Source organism: Sapajus apella, unplaced genomic scaffold (genome assembly GCF_009761245.1).
Source record: "Sapajus apella isolate SASKATOON/1434 unplaced genomic scaffold, GSC_monkey_1.0 scaffold1, whole genome shotgun sequence".
Lineage (NCBI taxonomy): Eukaryota > Metazoa > Chordata > Mammalia > Primates > Cebidae > Sapajus > Sapajus apella.
The window spans coordinates 73,030,384-73,049,241 of record NW_022436941.1 but is presented as its reverse complement, the minus strand read 5'-3'; the positions used below and the strand labels follow the sequence as shown (position 1 = coordinate 73,049,241).

General features: G+C 38.3%; 1 protein-coding gene across 3 annotated transcripts in view; it reads right to left on the bottom strand.

The window, feature by feature from the left end:
- Nucleotides 1–1,457: 1,457 nt before the first annotated feature.
- ADAMTS6 (ADAM metallopeptidase with thrombospondin type 1 motif 6) overlaps nucleotides 1,458–18,858 on the bottom strand; it is a 331,044-nt gene continuing 313,643 nt past the window's right edge. For all 3 annotated transcript variants that reach the window (XR_004269519.1, XM_032279614.1, XM_032279622.1), the window contains 3 exons: nucleotides 18,226–18,402; nucleotides 15,236–15,392; nucleotides 1,458–4,674 (listed from right to left, as the gene is read on the bottom strand). Coding sequence is in view for 2 of the 3 variants with exons in the window: in XM_032279614.1 (XP_032135505.1) it covers nucleotides 4,565–4,674; nucleotides 15,236–15,392; nucleotides 18,226–18,402 (444 nt within the window). In the remaining variant the exon portion in view is untranslated. The remainder of the gene's footprint in view (nucleotides 4,675–15,235; nucleotides 15,393–18,225; nucleotides 18,403–18,858) is intronic.

Genomic DNA, 18,858 nt, shown 5'->3' with positions numbered 1-18,858 from the left:
TTTCAGTTCTCTTGGGCTGTGACTTCTTTTTTTACACGAACAAGATTTCTTTTTCCCTCTTTAAAAAGTAATGAGTCTTATACTAGCCATGTAAATTCACATGTTTTTGTTCCCAAGACCTAACTTTTTCCTGAATTTGCTTGGAAAAACATCTGGCCTTTTGGAGCATAAAGGCTTAAGGATGATACCTGTGCTCCCTGAGGAGTGGCCGAATCTCCATGGAAGGCAGACTGTCCTTGGAGTCAGTATCCTAAGCAGAATAGTGTCCTTTTGACATGACAAAGGGATAAAAGGCACTTAATTAGAAGTTTGAAAACAACTGTAGCTGAAAAGATAGACTAGATTCAAAACTTAATAATCTAAGCTAAAGTAAATCTTGTTTCTTGGTATTCCTCCCTCCCCAACCACAGCAGAAACTATCCTTTGCAACTGCAGTGGGAGGTTAAAATGGTTGGTATCCAGAGTCTTCTCATGAACTATTCATAGTTCAGTAGCTTTTGGCTGCTAAGGTAAACTTGGAGAAATACTCTCCTAAGACTTTCTAATTATCTCATGTGACACAACCTGATTTCTTCTAATGAAGAAACAACTGGATATGATGTGTATGAGACATCAGAGTGGTAGAATAAAGCACCGTCATGCCTGGACAATTCATATCTTTTCTTTTTTTTTTTTTTTTTTTTGGTAGAGATGATGTCTCACAATATTGCCCAGGCTGGTCTCCAACTCCTGGCCTCTGATGATCCACCTGCCTTGGCCTCCTACAGTGCTGAGATTACAGGTGTAAGCCACTGCACCCAGCCAATTCCACTCTTCTAATGTAATTGATGAAGTTGTCATGAAAGTACTCAAATAGCTAAGAATGCAGGAGGGTCATCTTCATATTCAAATTTTTTTTAAGTTACCTTTGCATATCATTGTATCCCTCAACTCAGCAAACACTGAACTATTAGTTCGTCAGCCCAAAAGGAAATGCTAAAGGTAGAAAGTGGGGTTATCATGTTTTTCTGCCCTGACTAGAAAAATCTTTCAAGTATGAATTCATTTGGTTTAGTGCCCTTGGCACATGAAATATCTTGCATCCTCCACTATACTAAATAATTTACATGGAAGGCAAGAAAAGGAGAGCAAAATAATTGTACGCTAGCAATTGAAGGGGTGTGGCAGTGGCCAATCTGGACTTCCTTTAGGGCCTCAGAAGAGTGGCTGGTGGTGTCTGGGGATGTAGCCCTACCATTAATACCCGAAGCTCTTGCGTTTAGATAGGACTGAAGGACTAAAACACCCAGAAATAGATGCAATCCCTGAGGAGGGTAATAAGGATACAGCAAATCATCCCAATCCTAGATACTACTTGGATAATTTGGATAATGTAGGTGTGGTATCCCAAGGAAATTCATTCCTGGTACTGCAAGTTTAACACGAGCTTTTCAGGGAATAGACGACTTCAATCTGTATCATTACTGTAAGCTGAATTTTTATTTTACTAAATTATCTATGTCAAAAAAAAATTCTGTGCCTGGCGTGGAATTTCACTCCATCAAGTGTTACAATGATTTTTTTCATTTTCATTACAAGGAGGAGAATGAATGTAGGACAAGTGTTAGGAAACATGGCAATAAATTAGAATATAATTTACAAAAGCAAAAAAATTAACAGTGTACCACATTATTACTGAGTATAAAATAATAAGCAACAACTAATCACAATAATACAAAGGTAATTTCATTCTGTGTTACTGAGGATACCTATGTGACATTCATTCAAATAAAAAAGTTCCTAATAAAATGGACTGTTTGGAAATCATATGTATCTCACAGGGTTTAATCATTAGGGTACATTTACCTTTCCTTTTTTAGTAGACCTTTATTCCACTGGCAGATACTGCTCCCAGGTGCAGGGTACCAGTTTCCCTGGGGTTCCGTAAGTAGTCTACATAGCTCACTACTTTTGGAAAGTCTGCCACGGTGGCCCAGCCTCCACTGACAATCCTGTTGTTATTATTTAGGAATAGGGCATCATGTAGCCACGGGGGTGGCTACAGAGTAGCAGCAGTATTGTGATGTGCTATGAAATACAATTTTTTTTAACCTACTCATGTTTAAATTCAAGGCCTACCTGAAACTGCTTCATCCTGTTACATTCTGTGTTTGGCTCCCTCTAGAAAGGCACACCAATGCTGCTCCTGTGTGTGCCTACATCCCGCCCTCAGAGCTGGGGCACATCCTGGAGGTGACACTGGCTGCCCTCCTCTTCCAGCATCAGCCACGGTGCTGTGCAGTGCCTGGGGGACGGCCCTCACAATGGTAGTTTCCAGGTGAGGTAAAAAATAGCTTTTAGTTGGTAATAGGAAATCTTTTTGCAATAAAAACATGAGCTGATATTTATGTTGGAGAAAATCAGATCTGGATTGCAAATCCATGCCTAAAATGCCACAGAAACCACCCACCTTTTATTTATTTGTTTTATTTCACCAGGGCATATTAGCACCAAGTTGACTGTTCTTTGAAAAGGCTCAAGGGAATTTTGTGCTCAGGCCATGCTGCCCGTGGGCTGCTTGCTCTTCACTGAATGGCTAAGATGGCACTTGGGCTGCTCTTCTAAGGGCATCATAGATCTGGGCCCTGGTGATTCCTCTTATTCCTGGTGTATCATCAATAGCTCTCTATGAAGGGCTCAGGGTTAAGAACTGTGGTTTTGAGAGAGAAAGCAGGTTAACAAGATACAGATGGTCATGACTGAGAGTGTAGAAAACATTCTGTGCCGATTGTCCACAGCAAACCTGGGAGTTTAGATTGGCTTTTCGTATCTGAGGGTCTATCTTCCTTTTGGGAAAAACCTATTCATCCTCATTAGACCATGGTATATGTGACACACTGACGTGTAATTTCAGAGCACCGTGATGGAATCAAGTCAAACATGCTCTTTAACTGAAAGTATTAACCTTACAAAATAGCCATTTAGTCTTGAGTTTTAGGTGTTGGTGCATGCATGGTGTACACCTGTGTACAAAGGGGAGGCGTGTTGGACACAAAGCACATTCATCAAGAACCTGCTGCAAGCTACACGTGTTCAAGTACAAAATATTAATATAAACAAGTACCCTTTTTTATTCTGAGTCTTGCTGTTGAGTCTTGATGAGCAGGATGTGAAACTTGAAGACAGGGAAAATATTAGCTAGTCATTTTAATTTAGGTGGTTGTGATTCTAGAATTTGACTTGCTCAAGAAACTGGGTTTCACATTTAATTGCCATTCAGAGTATCCATAAAAAATACAAAATACTTGATTGAGTGACTATTAAAATTATGCTTTGTGATGTCTAGTCTCCATGAAATTTTCTTCTTTGGTTATTATCCCTTGCCTACTTTAAAACTCACAGAAATAGCACATTATGTGCAAGCGCACTTATCTATCCACACACTTAAAAGCGCGCACACACACACACACACACACACTTGCTCTCATATAAATAAATGCCCTTCTACCATATCAAAGAAGGGACATCTGGAACCCATCGTAGTTGTCAGCAAATTGCAAAAGGGTCTGCCTGGTTGTTACCGAGCCAGTCTATCTTTTGCATGGTATCATCTCAGTAAGCTCAACACGTGTGCAGCAATCCAAAGGGCAGAAGCCGTGCTGTGGCTGAAGAGGATGTAAACACAAGTGAGTTGGGGGGACTCAAGAACTAAGGCATCCTGTGTGATGGCAGCAAAGGGCCTGGTCCTTAAGTCTCTACCATATCCCAGGTCTGGTTTCTGCATGAAATTGAAATGTTTTTCTCTTAAAGTTTTAATGGAAATCTCAGCTTTACTTGCACAATGGCAAGTTGGCCACAGTCTTTCAGCACTGAGTTTATAGACTTGCACAGCTGCAGTAACTGATGCACTGCTTTAAACTATGTCCTTCATTATTGTTCAGTTTAATATAGTTTTATATATATGGCTCACAGCAGTGTTCAGAACCGGGGGATTATTCCTAAGGAAATTAAGTGGAATGAAGAAAAATAATACAAACTTTCATTACTTTTGATTTATAATTGATCATTAAATTATAGTTCAAAGCCCGTTTTATAATTTAAATTGTGGTGCTATTGTAGTGAGATAATATTTTAAGCTATGACTTAAGAATTCTGAACCTTCTTCATTTCCATAGTTGACCAAGTTATACAGCTACACTTTAAACAGTTTCAAATACAAATGATTCAGTGTCATTGCTAAGTCCATAATAAAAATTATCTTAATGGTCCAAGGAGGTAAACAGGCTATTGGATTTACTCGAAAGAACACAAACGCTCCACAGTAAGCAAGTCTCCCTGTGTTGTTTGGATCTCTCCAATCTGGCATTCCCTCCTAATATCGTGTCCAGCACTTTGGATCAATAAATCCCACTTCACAGAAGTTAAAATAATATTGAAATCTTGTCAGCTAGGGCTGACCAGTGGTTACATTTTCCACAGGGTAATGCATTTGCAAGGACATCAATCCTCTTCCTCTGGGTGGCTCTCTTTGATGGACGCATTTCCATGATGAAATGACAAGGCGCTCTTTCTGGCTTTCTGTGGGTCAGTGTCCTTGGCAGGTCTTACAACACATCTGTCTGAAGTATGCTCGACTGCAGAACTTGAACTTCAGCACCAGTGGGCAATAAGCCACTTTATTCACATCTTTGCACTCTAAAGAATGGGGGCAGAAAATGGAAAACAATTAGAGGCACATAAACAAGTATGTAAACAAGCTGATGCGCCTGCATGTTCAGCAAGGACCCCCTTTGGGCCAATCCACCTTGGCTTCAACCTCCATGTGGTTTTTGTTTTTGTTTTTAAGCATATCCTGCCTGGTACAGTCTACTAGAAACATTCTTTTGATATATTTTAACACGATGTTTAAAAAAATGTTTGCAAGGGTTTCCTTCCAGATTTTTATAAGTATGGTGTATGCCCACTGTGTCTTGAAAGAATTACCATTTGCTGGGATAAGTGATCACTTTAGACAGCTTGGAAGCATGAGTCATTTTTCTTACAGCGCTTTTATTGCTTCTTTCTCAAGGGTTATTTTATTCAACAGTGCAAGGTTATCCAAAATCAAACATGAGTTGCATTGTTTGATACCAAAGTACACATGTCTCCAGAGAATCTCTGCATCTGTGAGGTGTGGGGATGGGCCTGGGTGAATGAAAAGGATTGCTGACAGTGGCCTAGATTCAGCAACTACACTAGACAAAGAAGAAAGCTTTGAGGGGTTGGCCTCAAATGGCAGCAGTCTGTGGGTTATGGAAACATGTAGAAATGTCTTTTTCTAATTTGGAAGTGAGACATGGTCTTCTTTTTTCCTATGTGTATTTTCTCCTTAGTGCTAGAACTGCCACAGTTGCAGTCTGCAGTTCTTGCAGCCAGAAGGTGAATAAATGATTCTTTCTCCATCTCCCCTTGAGGCTGGTTGCAGAAGGTGGGATGAGGATCCAGTGTAGAGAAAGGGACATGGACTTTGATTCTCAGAACTGCCCTTGGCCCCATACAACCCCACTACTAGCAATAATGATATTCTTTTCCAGTAGTCTGGTTACTTTTGTCTGGAAATTTTAGGATACTCTGCAAACCTAGTAATGAAATTTTCACATGCCTGCTAGAACCAAAGTTCCACCCTAATTTTTCCGGGTAGTTATACTGAAGCATCCTGGGTAAATTGTTTAAGGTAATTAGGAATCAGGCAGGGCAGTGGGTAAAGTTCAGTGTTACAGAACAGTTTTTGTTATATCCTTGCTTTTACCTGACTTCAAAAACCCACTGAAGTTCTAAGAGATCAGATACATTGTACATGAGCCATATGATAAACATGGAAAATTAAGTGCAAAGAAATGGAAAAATTCCCAGTTATTATTATTAAAGATTAAGGTAACAATCTTATTGATCTCACTTTTTAAAGGCTCCTTTGGTGAAAGTCTTAAAATTTGAAACTGGAACTCCCAAATCCTTTGAAAACATAAGCTCTGCCACCCTCCAACACTTTTATTCAAAATTTGACTTACAAAGAGATTAATAGCTTGAAATTTGAATGAAAACTTTTCACAGGATTCTCAGTAAATTTAAGTTTTAGCTGAAAGAAGGTAGAAGGGACAAATCACTTAACCTCATTGTGCTTAATTTTTCTCATCTGTAAAATAGAAATGATTAGAGAACCCACACTCATGTGTAACATGTATTACATGGGTATCCTTATGAACATCAAGTAGAGCAGTGCCCGGAACACAGAAAGTGTGGATAAGTGTAGGATATTAAATTGCTATTATTATTACAATTATTAGTTATTAGTATCTTTATTGCCTAACAGAAAGGAAGCAAGGAGTTACACTCCAAATATCTCAATGAAGATGCAATATTTGAACTACTACTGAGAAAATACTGCCCTAAAGACACAAGTCAGTTTGAAGACAAAACAAAGAGGAGTATTTCCTGGGGCACAACTTTATTAGATTTACTACTCCATTTTTGGAAAAGTAGCTGGACTAGGAAAACTCTGAGTTGAGCAAATTATAAGCGAATTCACCAATTTCCCTTTTAGATTTAGATTTTATAATCTGATTAAATTATAATACATAATGAATTAAACAGAATATTCATGAATTGCTTCTCCCTTCACCTGCCCATCCACCCACCCATTAAGGCTATTACAAATATAAATAGTTGGCTGGGCGCAGTGGCTCACATCTGAAATCCTAGCACTTTGGGAGGCCAAAGTGGGTGGATCACCTGAGGACAGGAGTTTGAGATCAGGCTGGCCAACATAGGTGAAACCCCGTCTCTACTAAAAATACAAAAATTAGCTGGGTATGGTGGCACATGCCTGTAGTCCCAGCTACTCAGGAGGCTGAGGCACAAGAATCACTTGAACCCGGGAGGCGGAGGTTGCAGTGGGCCAAAATCGTGCCACTGCACTCCAGCCTGGGTGATAGATCTAGACTCCATTTCAAAAAACATACACCCAAATATAGTCAGGGATTCTGTTTCTTAGGTGAGTGCTAGAAGCAAGACTTTTCTCTACATGCAGAGGCACAGAACACAGCCTTTTGTTCAGAAGCAGTATCTAGTCTGTGGTCAGGCTGGAGGCTGGTTATAGGGATGTTCCTTTCTGAACTTTCCAATACGCTTGTTAAGTTAGTTCCCAACTAACTTGATTGAAAGCAGGAAGTCAGTGAGGTCCTGGGAACAGGATAGAGCTTAGGGATGTACAGATTATGAGTGTCCCCTGAGCTGTGTGCAGCAGTAACACAACCCAGTAGTTAGGTGCAAGAGATCTGGATTCAGGTGGGCCTGGTGGTAAATTCTGGCTCTGCCTTTTCTAGAAGTTGATTGTCCTTTGCCAAGTTACTTCACCTCTCTAAATCTCAGATTTGTCCTCTCCAAAATAAAGACTATGATAAGGTCTGCTCATAGAATGTTGTGAGGTTTGCATGAGGTAATGCACATAGAGCATGTGCCATGGCACCTGGCTCAGGGTAAGCATTATTCATTAGCTTTCATTATTAACGGCAAAACATCTGCCTCTGAGAACAACCGTCATGTATTATTTCTCTGGGATCCCTGTCAAAATAAATATAAGCTCAGGAAGGGTTACACATTTACACATGTAAGCAAAATAACAGAAAGCTATTAAACAGAAAGCAGGAAAATTATGATGAGGGCAGGAATGGGGAAAGACCTGTGGGAGATCCAGGGACTTCCAGGACTCAAACATTAATATGGAGATTCCTAGACTGTATGGAAGATCCAGTTCCTACTTCTTGGTTTTGCCTTCTAGGAACTGGCCTAACTAGAAGAATCAGTTCATTGTATCTTTAGATTTGATGACAATCTATTCACCAACCATGACTAACCTTTTATTCTCTTTTAACTCCACAAGAGCTTAATTTAGTAGCATAAAAAATTATAACTTATTAAGGATATCCTTTGTGTAAGCTACAACATAAACATACATACTGTAAATATAAATAAATAAATATATATATATATATGTATATATATAAATCTTTTTAAGTTCAGTCATGTGTTGCTCAATGATGGGGATATTTTCTGAGAAATGCATCGTTAGGTGATTCTGTCAATGTGCAAACATCATGGAGTGTACTTTCACAAACCTAGATGGTATAGACCATTGTATGCCTAGGCTACATGCTATAGCCTATTGCTCCTAAGTTACAAACCTGCACAGCATGTTACTGTACTGAATATTGTAGGCAGTTGGAACACAATGTATTTGTGTATCTAAATATATCTCAACATAGAAAAGATCCAGTAAAAATATACTATTAAAATCTTATGGGACCAACTTTGTATATGTTGTCTGTTGTTGACCAAAACATCTTTATACAGTACATGAATATAAAATGTCAGCTTTACATAGCAAAACATAAGCTCAAAAAGATTATGAAACTCATGTTGGTCATACAGCTAGTTGGTCTAAGAACAGGTCTGTCTGACTCCAGAGCCACTCTATTTTGGCAATATTTTTGGTATCTAAATGCAAAACGTTTCTACCTGTCTATGACTCTGTATTCTTGAGATGACACCACTGATAAATCAACTTGGAGCATCATAGCCAGGGTTTGTTTTTTAAAGAGTTGGCTGTGCCACTTTAGAGAAGAGGAAATATGTTTTATAAAGGAGGTTTCCAGAACAGCATCTGAATTATTTAGAATAGCCTGAATTATCTTTTTATACTTTCTGTCACTATGTCTTCCTCCTCAAATTTTGTATAAGTACACATGTGAAAAGGTGATTTTAGGTACACCAAGAAGTTTTAAAGCTACATTATTACAGAAAGCTGAATGTAATCTTCAAAATATTAGTACCAGTTTTAAATTATATTGGGGCATTCAACCCATCTACCACTTTTAGCTTAGCTAAAGAGGACTGATTTGTTGTGCTCATTGAAATTATGCTGATGTAGTTGAGAGGCCTTAATTATAAACGTATTTCATTAGTCTGCTGCATCTTTAAGTCCAGTGCAATTATGAAAGCCTTTTCTCTTTTACCCTTCAGCAGTACAACTTAACTTTTATATTTAAAAACAACAACAACAAAAAAACCATTCTGGAAAAGTTGTACATAAATTAAATCACATATCCCATTGAAATTAAAACAATAACAAAATGTTCTGTTTTAATTTCTGAATGATTTATAGTTGGCATTGATTTCTAGCTGATACTTAAAGTGTTTAGAAATTAAAAATTCCTTTATACCCAAGTAGTGTATAATGTGAGAATAAATAATCTAAGAGATCCATTAAAAAGAATTACTTAGTTTGAGGTTTTTTTGGTATTATAATCACTCTGTAGTTAATTTGTTTTGAAGGTTTGAGGTTTACTGTCATATTTTCTTCATGCAAACACACTTATATCTACTGCTTTCTAAGTACTGGAATCTGAGCCAGTGGGTCAAGGATTTTAAGATGAAGGAGCCCCTGATTTTCTCTTCAACTATCATCATGTACCAGCTAAAGTACTCTCCTAGGAGAAGAATGACAAGACACTCTACCCTTTTCTTATAAGGATATTGGAAAGGTAAGAGGTGCTCATCATGTGGTTTCTAGTTAACATTTTGTAACCTAATTATTCTCTTTTTACACTCCAATCCTGAAAGAAAAGTTGCACTTTACCCAGGGACAGAGACTTCTGGTGGAAATGAATTTATGGAGAATTCCCAGATTCTTATCAGGGAGACTTGGGAACACATCAAGGGCTGAAAGCCAGCCCCCAGGCCCTGCCGTATGAACTGGATCCATTATTAGAATCTGAAGTAATTTGCCAGGCATGCTGGAGTGGTTCTCATTGGTAATCTGGGTTTCGGTAGAGTTGAATGATAAAATTAGACAACCTGTTTCATAGGCAACACATGAACCTACTTATTATTGATGTGCCAGTGGGTTTTTCATCAGGTGTTAATCTTTTAAAACTATGACCTAAAAGACATGCTTTCAAAATACACTGAACAGAGGTTTATGATTTAGAATGCAATTAGATTGATTAAGTGTGACTTTGAAGGCTTGATTTGGTCCAAGAAATACAAGACCAAGTCCTCAAATGCAGTGCTTTTGCATTTATTTCACTGAATGTTGCAAAGCTTGCCTACTTGTCTCACTGGAGTTGGGAGAGATCCTTCATGACCAGGTTGGACCATACAGCATCTCTCTTTGGAGAATGCATGCCTTCTGTAAACTCCTTATATGGTTCAGAAGAAGAACACAGTAAGTGAAGAGTTATGACTTAAGCACTTAAGGGTCTATCTTTTGGATTTAAAAAGTACAAACAGCTGTGCTTCTGACAAACTGCCCATGGAAGTGCAGAACCTGGTAAGAAGAGAGATAGCAAAGGCTGTGCATGTGTGGTACAGGAGTTGGGGGTGGGGGGAATGTGAACTCAGTATACTTTTCTTAATAAAGTTGTACTTGAGCCCTTGACATTTTACATATTCAAGCTAGAAAAGGATGAAATGGCAACTTTTGCTTGGGACCCTAACATTATTCATTGTAATAGAACAGCCCACCAGCTTATTTTTATCCTTGAAGCAAGATGATATCAACTATTGAACTTTATTCTGATTTCAATTTCCCATAGACTAGACCATTCCTTTCTCTTTTGCTTTCTCAGTTTCTTTTATTTAGTCTTATTCCCTGGATGTCACCAACATTCAACCTGGAGGTGGTATAATCTCAACCCCAATCCAGGGTTCCCTCCAGACCAGACAGCCAGGAATGTGAACCTGAATGCTAAGTGGATTATGAACTCTTTGCAGTGGCAAAGAAAAAAACTGGTCTTCCACACCTCCTTGAAACCAAAGTCTTCAAATGACCTTGACCGTTCCTTTACTGATTTTCATACATCAGGTTCCACATTAAAACCCAAATGCAGTAGCTAGTTGGACCAAAAATCTTGGTTTGAGATTTCTGGAGCTGCCTAAGCTTTCCCAGAGCTATTTACATAAGGGAGTCTCAAAGCCACCAAAGCCACCATTAGACATCCTGGGCTGGTCAACCATTGTACACTAACCACACCTTTCCTGGGTTGGTTACCAGCCCATGGCACACCATGAATCATTACCTGGCAGCAATAAATACTCTATGACAGAGGGCCTTGTGCTATTGAGAAGCTGAAAAGACTCACTATATAAACTACAAGGGAACTTGAAACTGCATGAAAGATGAATAAAATGGCATTTTGGATAGAATTTCAGGTGAGCTTGAGTAGGTTAGTCCCAACTGACATACATACTTCTAAAAATTACTCTGAGTATTATTTCAAATGTACTGATACACAGTGTGTCTATAATTCACTTTTAGCAGCCCTCATCAGTGGCAGTCTGTCAAGATCATGCCTATAATGTTTTAACTCTGTGCCAAAGGCTTTCAGAAACAAAAAAAAACTAAAGCAGATGTTTAACATAGCAAATTGTACCTCTCTCCTTCTTCCTCCCATTTCCCTCTTGCTATTTTAATTTTCTGATACCCTACTTCTGATTCTGTTACTATCATTTGTTGCTTAACTTCCCTCCATCTCTTCAATCTCTCTCCATTTATTTTATTTTTGAATCTTATTCAAATTCCATTATCTTATTAAAGCTTTAGGGGACTAGTATGTTTAATTTCCCTACAGGTGCCTGAATTCCTTCATGACTAATAATGGTACAGTTACCTAAATATAAAATGTAGGCGTCATCTTGAATGCCTCCATATCACTCATTTCCATGTCAAATTGTTCATCAGGCTCTTTTTATTCTCCTTTCATTTTATTATTTTCCCCCAGTTCATCACCCTTATTTTATTTTATTTTTTTGAGACAAAGTCTCGCTCTGTGGCCCAGGCTAGAGTACAGTGGAGTGATCTCAGCTCACTGCCACCTCCTCCTCCCCAGTTCAAGGGATTCTCCTGCCTCAGCCTCCAGAGTAGCTGGGACTAACAGGCACATGCCACCATGCCTGGCTAATTTTTTTTTTTTGTATTTTTGGTAGAGATGGGGTTTCACCAAGTTGGCCATGCTGGTCTTTATCTCCTGACCTCATGATCTGCCCGCTTCGGCCTCCCAAAGTGCTGGGATTACAGGGGTGAGCCACTGCCTGCCTGGCCTTTTTATTTTATTTTTTAAGATGAAGTGTTTCACTCTTGTTGCCCAGGCTGGAGTGCAATGGTGTGATCTTGGCTCACCGCAACCTCCACCTTCTGGGTTCAAGCCATTCTTCTGCCTCAGCCTCCCAAGTAGCTGGGATTACAGGCATGTGCCACCATACCTGGCTAATTTTGTATTTTTAGTAGAGACAGGGTTTATTCATGTTGGCCAGGTTTGTCTTGAACTCCAGACCTCAGGTGATCTGTCTACCTTGGCCTCCCAGAGTGCTGGAATTACAGGCATGAGCCACCATGCCCAGCCCATCACCCTCCTTTTAATCCTACTATATCTGCCTTAGTTCTCGCCTTCATCCTCTCTTGCCTGGACTCTTAGAATAATTCTTGCTCATTCTACTCCCATACAAGGCTGCCCTCCCTCTGCTCCTTTAACCTCCTGTCATCCTGAGCATGTCATATCCCAGCTTTTTTCATTCGTTCCCTATAACCCAAAGATAGAGTCCTAGCTTCCTTCCACTGCATGCAGTCTCTAAAACCAAGTCCCTGCCTCCCTCTCTGTAGCCTCATCTGCACTGCCTGCTCATCTGCCAACCCACTGCAGTGATAGTGAACTGCCTCCATGCCAGTGAACTGCCTCCATGCCCCTGTGACTGCACACACTTGCCCTCTGCCAGGAATGCCCCCTATCTCAATGTCTTCTGGGTAAACTCTTTCCTACCTTCCATGCCCAGCTCAGCTGGCCTTCTCTGTGATGCTTCTGCTGATTACTGCTGATTACCTCCTCCTCTGTGCACTCATGGCCATTTGTTCCCACCCCTGTACCAGTACTGCTCATATTGTGAAAATTATTTGTATGTTGCCAACCCTACTAAACCTTTGAGAACAGGGAACCTTATTGTATTCCTTTCATAGTCTCAGTGCCTAGCACATGTTAAGTATATTTGCCAAGCAAATGGATTAATGATTGGATAAATGCAGGATGTTATTTAAAAACCCTAAGTTGAGGAATGGACAGGTGATATATACACAAATATGAAAAAGCACATTCAGTAAATGGTAATGCTATGGTTTGGTGCAAAAGTTATTGCAGTTTTTTACCATTATAAGTACTATACTCTAGATGGTGGATGCTCATTGTAAAATTCTTTCAACTTTGCTGTATATTTGAAATGTTTAATTTTTTTCATAATGAAATACTGGCAGGAGGGGGACCATTACGTAAGCTTTGATAGTCAAAACAATTCTCAACATTCTATCTGTGGCCCATTTCATTCATAGAGATTCAGCTGAAAGACTGTATTTTAGATCCCAATACATCTCCCTGAATCCTGCTCTGGCCTGGGGTAGAGATGAAGTGGTTTTTCAGTAGTCTCCCACTATGAGTCATGGGAACTTGACTGTGCTGGAGGAAAGGGGATCCTCTTCTACTCTCCTACGTTAACCAGAAACTGCTCCTTCTCCAACTTTCTCATCAACTATTCCTTGCTAAAAGGCATTTCTTTTCTCCCTTGATCTGCTTCCTACAAGCCATAACAGACCACTTTTGCAATATTTTCACAGTAGAACCTCTTCTCTCTCTCTTTTTTTTTTTTTGAGACAGAGTCTCGCTCCCAAGGAGCTGTGACTACAGGCATGCACCACCATGCCCAGCTAACTGTTTTATTTTTTGTAGAGACACGGTCTCACTATGTTGCCCAGCGTGGTCTTGAATTCCTGGGCTCAAGTGATCCTCCCACCTCAGCCTCCCAAAGTGCTGAGATTACAGGTGTGAGCCATGACACCTGGCCAAGAGATTTTTTTGTTAAGATAATTTAAAAGACATTTTTTTTCCAAGAAAAATACCTTTGTTTGTTATGGATTTTGAGCTCTTCTTAGAGAGGGAAAGCTAGATTTCCAGAATCTAAAGGGACAAAAAAGAAGTAGCAGTGAAGCCAGAGATTTTGCAAAATTTAAAGTTGTGATTTTGAATTAATGTAGCATAGGGCTATACTTCTTTGAAAGAGTTAATTACATGTATAATAGATGCATTGTGTTGAGGCTTAAGTATAAATACAGACCATTTGCAAAGATGCAAGGTGTCCAGATCTTGTTATATAAAATCGCTTTCTTAACAAAAGTCCCAAGAAAATATTTTTAAATAGTGAATATAATTTTTAAAAATCCTTTGAATTACACAGAGTTGATCAAAAGGACTAGATCTCTCTTGAGGAGGTTTATAGACACATAGTTTTCATTTGAAAAGTATTAAAAATTATTTGACTATTTGTGATAGGTCTTTTTTTTAGGACCCTATAATTTACATTTGTGGCTTTAGATGTTGTTCATGTGTATATATTTGATTCTGCGTCTAATTTCTTATGAGAAGGCAATCTGAACTTCTGGACTATGCCATATTTGTCTTCACATTCCTGATAATTTCTGTCATAGTGACTTGCACATAGTAGCATTCAAGAAATTTCTAATGAATGCTTAAATGAATAAAGAAAGTACTCTCACTTAAATAACAGATTTTAAAAAGTCAGGATGGGGGGGTGCATCTGCTGTTAATAAAGGGATTTCCCAATGTGTAAGAAACACAGAAATTCCAGAGCACAAAGACTTTTGTCCTCTTTTATAAACAGCTATATAATTATTTTTCTACTTTTTTACGATAAGAAAATTGGCACTTAAAATGCAAGTAGTTTCAAACATATGCTTTCATTGTTTGTATAACAAGAATGAATTTAAATCTTCAGGATGATAGAAATCTATTCTCATATCCAAAAAGAAATAGAAGTTTGAACTTCAAGAGTGGTTCATTAGACAACATCTCTAAAGTTCTAATATAAATCAAACATAGAATATGAGGCTGGATATGACCTTAGGGATTATCTACTCCAATTTCTTATTTTATAGATAAGTAAACTTAGCTCCACAGAGGTTAAGTGACTTAACAAGGTCATAAAATTAGTTAAAAGGTCAGGAAAAATCTTTGGTGTCCTGATTGCAGTCTGCATATAAGCAGCTTTCACAAATGCTCTACTCAAACTAGACTACAGTAGTGGGTTTATGGGCTCTTCAAATCTTGGGAACAGTAAAGTGAGTCATTAGAAACCACAGGCCCCTCCTCCATGGACAACTTACCTTCAGTATTAGAAATGGGGTTACTGTCACATTTGCTTTCACACTGCTGCATTGATGGAGGCCGAATAGTTTCTGGACAGTCACTAGATGCCTGTCCGGTGTAGGTGAGACACTGCACAGTTCTCATCTGCTGACCAAGGCCACACTGAGCAGAACACTAAATCCAAAGACAAAAATAAAATACTCATTTGAACAATTTACAGGAGGTAAAAAATATACTTTGTCACTTCAAATTCAACGTAATATTAACTTTTTTTTTTTTTGAGACACAGGGTTTTGTTATGTTGGTCAGGCTGGTGTCAAACTCCTGGCCTCAAGCAATCCTCCTGCCTTGGCCTCCCAAAATGCTGAGATTACAGGCATGAGCCACCACACCCAGCCACAATATTAACTTTTAAAGCCCAGATGTAGTTCATCTTTGAGAGGTGTATGATTAGGTCATTATACTATCAAACTGGTTTGGATAGTCAAGGATCATGTTATTACTCAAGCAAATAGACTGAATATAGTTCCCAGGATATAATACACAGAGATTTCTTGGGCTATCACTCCAACAATTCCATGCAAGGCTGGTGAACTCTAGCAGGAGTGTCATGAGAAAATCCTTGTGATGAAGTAGAATAATGAGAGATTCTAGGGCCAGGAAATCATGATTGCTCCCTATTTATTATACGTGTGCAGGTAAATAACCTGATGGCTTGTTGGAGTGCCTGTATGTACTAAAACTATTAGTTCAATATAATAGCAGTGGCGACTGTGGAGCCTGCTGATGGGGTCAGTTAAAAAATAAATAAATAAAAATTTTGAAAAAGAGCTTGAATAAGTCCCTAAGGGATTGCCAGTCACACACATGTAGGGATTTCCACAATTTAAGGGATTGCCAGGTACAGAGAAGTAGTCTGTGTTTGCCAATTAGCATGTTTCCCTCTCCTTTTGCATCTACTCTGGGATTCAGTCATTTCAGGACTGAAGTTGCTGTCTGAGAGACTTAAGTTTCAGTTGGGACTGATCAGCTGCTGAGGCTGAAGAATAAAGCTGGGTTGATCTATGGCCTGCCATTCAGAATACCAGAAAGCCATGAAATTTGGGATCAAAGCCATGAGGAAGTAACTGGTACCAGCACAGGGGATGGTGATGTTTACAGGATCAACAAATTGAAGGTCTGTTGGATTCGTTTGCAAAAACTCTGAATGCACCCACAGGACTTGTAAGGATATTCATGAAGAACCTTTAAAAAAAGTGTTTTCCTACAGAATAACAAATAAATATACTATAAAATATATTAAAGCATCTTTGAAAATGTATTTTCACTGGTTATTCTGAATTTTAGGAAACTTAGTTGAGATTGTAAATGGGAGGAAAAGGACTTGACAACATTTAAAAGAATAATCAAATTGACAACTGTAAATTTGGCAAAATTACTAAAACACAAAAACTTCCAACTTTTATATAGTACACTGCAACAAAGAATATATAGAGAAGGAGCTGCATGCCTGGTTTAAAATAAAAATCATGAGCATGTCTGCCCTGATTCTTTAATAGCATCATATTAATCATGTGCTGTGAAGCTGTCACACTTCTACAGTGAAACAATTTGACACTTAACTGCATACAGTGCTTAACATTGTCATGTGTATTCTACTTGAGCATATTGTAAATTAAACTAAATACTGCTAGAGATACGTATAACATTACTTATTTTATGATTATATTTCTTTTTCTCCTCACAGGGCCGAGCACAGAGCAAGTATACCTAATTACCTTCATGGCTACTGAAAATCTTTGCCCTCTCTCAAATAAAAGAGGTGTCTAGAAATTACTGTACTCTGACAATATTGAATTTTAGCCAGAGTTTTGGCAACTACTTATATGAAATGCCATTTTTCATAAGTAATGGAAGGCCCAGAAAAAAAAATCATATTGGCATAAATCACAATGTGCCATTATGATTTACTTGGGTCTCAAATATTAGAAAATGACTAGCTATAAGGTCAGTTATGAAACTACAGGATAAGGGCATTGATTGGCTAGATATTTACTTCCTGGGGCATTATTTTTTAATGTAGCCTAGTAGATTTCCTCTTTGACATTTAGAAGAACAATACTTAATTTTCCTTCTATCTAAATATACCAACTGGGTCTTTTTTATTAAGAATTTTTTTAAATTGGCAAATAAAATTATATCTGTTTATCATATATGACATGATGTTTTGAAGTATGTACCCACTGTGGAGTGACTAAATCCAGTTAATTAACATATTACTTCACAAAGTTTTATTTTTGTTTTTATTTTTTATGTTTGCTGAGAACCGACTTGTTTTTATAGAATTTAAGGTGACCTACAGCAAGATAACACAATTTAAAAGTAGATAAGACAGAAAAAAGAAAAAATAAGAATTGGAACTTAAGGTAGAAATGAGTCTAATATAAAAATACATACCAGAATTCCTATATATTTACTTTCCAGTTCATAATGTATATCAAATAAAAACAGATCAATTGATGAATAAACATTAATAATATTTCAAAGATTATCAATCATATTATCAAGCTAATTAAAAATCCCACAATTTTTTTGTGAGTTCAAGAGTAATTATCTCTATTTCGCAAGTGGGAAGAAGACACTGTTGTTAACTGATTTGTTCCTTTATCAGTTGAGGGAGCTGGGACTAGAATCCCAAGTTTTGGTAGTTTGTTCAAATCTCTATCTGTTAGTCTATTTCTCTTTTAATTTTAACCTAACAATGGATCTGAAGAATAGAATCTAAAGTGGGAAGTTTGTGGGTGTGGGAGAATCATTGGCTCACTCGTTATGTGTCCACATGTGGCCTCTGTGGTTTGTGTACTGTTTCACCCTCATGCCTCATACCTTGACTTCTACGTGTTAATTCTTACTCATCTCTCAAGTCCTTACAATGATCATACAAGGAAACTCAAGTTTGGGTCTCAAGGAGCTATTTCTGCAGAAGCCCACAGTACAAATGCCTTACCTGGCCCCAGTCTCCAGTGACCCAGCGAGGAGGAGGGCAGCGGCCCAAACTGCAGCGAATGCGGACAGGAGGTTTGCCTTCCTCTGGACACTGTGCAGCTGAGAATGTCTTAGAAAGGTCGCTGCTCTTGCACAGAACAATCCGATGCTTGAATCCTGGACCACATTTTGGAGTGCACTGGAAATAAAACAAATAGTAATCAATCACGACAGTTTAAAGACAGAGGAAAATTTGAGGAAAGTCTGTCTTCAAGTAAATGTGTTATAGTATAGAATATATACATGTATATTATACAAAATCTCTCAGATACAAAATTCCTTAAAAGTTTTTAGGCAAAGGTATTTTCATCTTTTTCCTAAGTCTTTAAGAGATAAATCCAACATTTGCTTTTCTTGGCTAACTCATTTTCTTGCTCTACTGGGGATAGGTTGATTCCTCTATTCTTCTCTATCCTTGGCCTCATTCAGCTGTGATAAGATTCTGCTAATTTTTGGAATGTGGAATCCTTGGTTTCCTACTTGGTGGGTGTGGTCTTCTAAAAAGAATTTGTATGTTGTTAGTAGACCACAAGAACTTGTCTCTGTGAAGCAAGTTCAGGGTTGATTTAGATAAACTATTCTTAGGTCTGGTTGC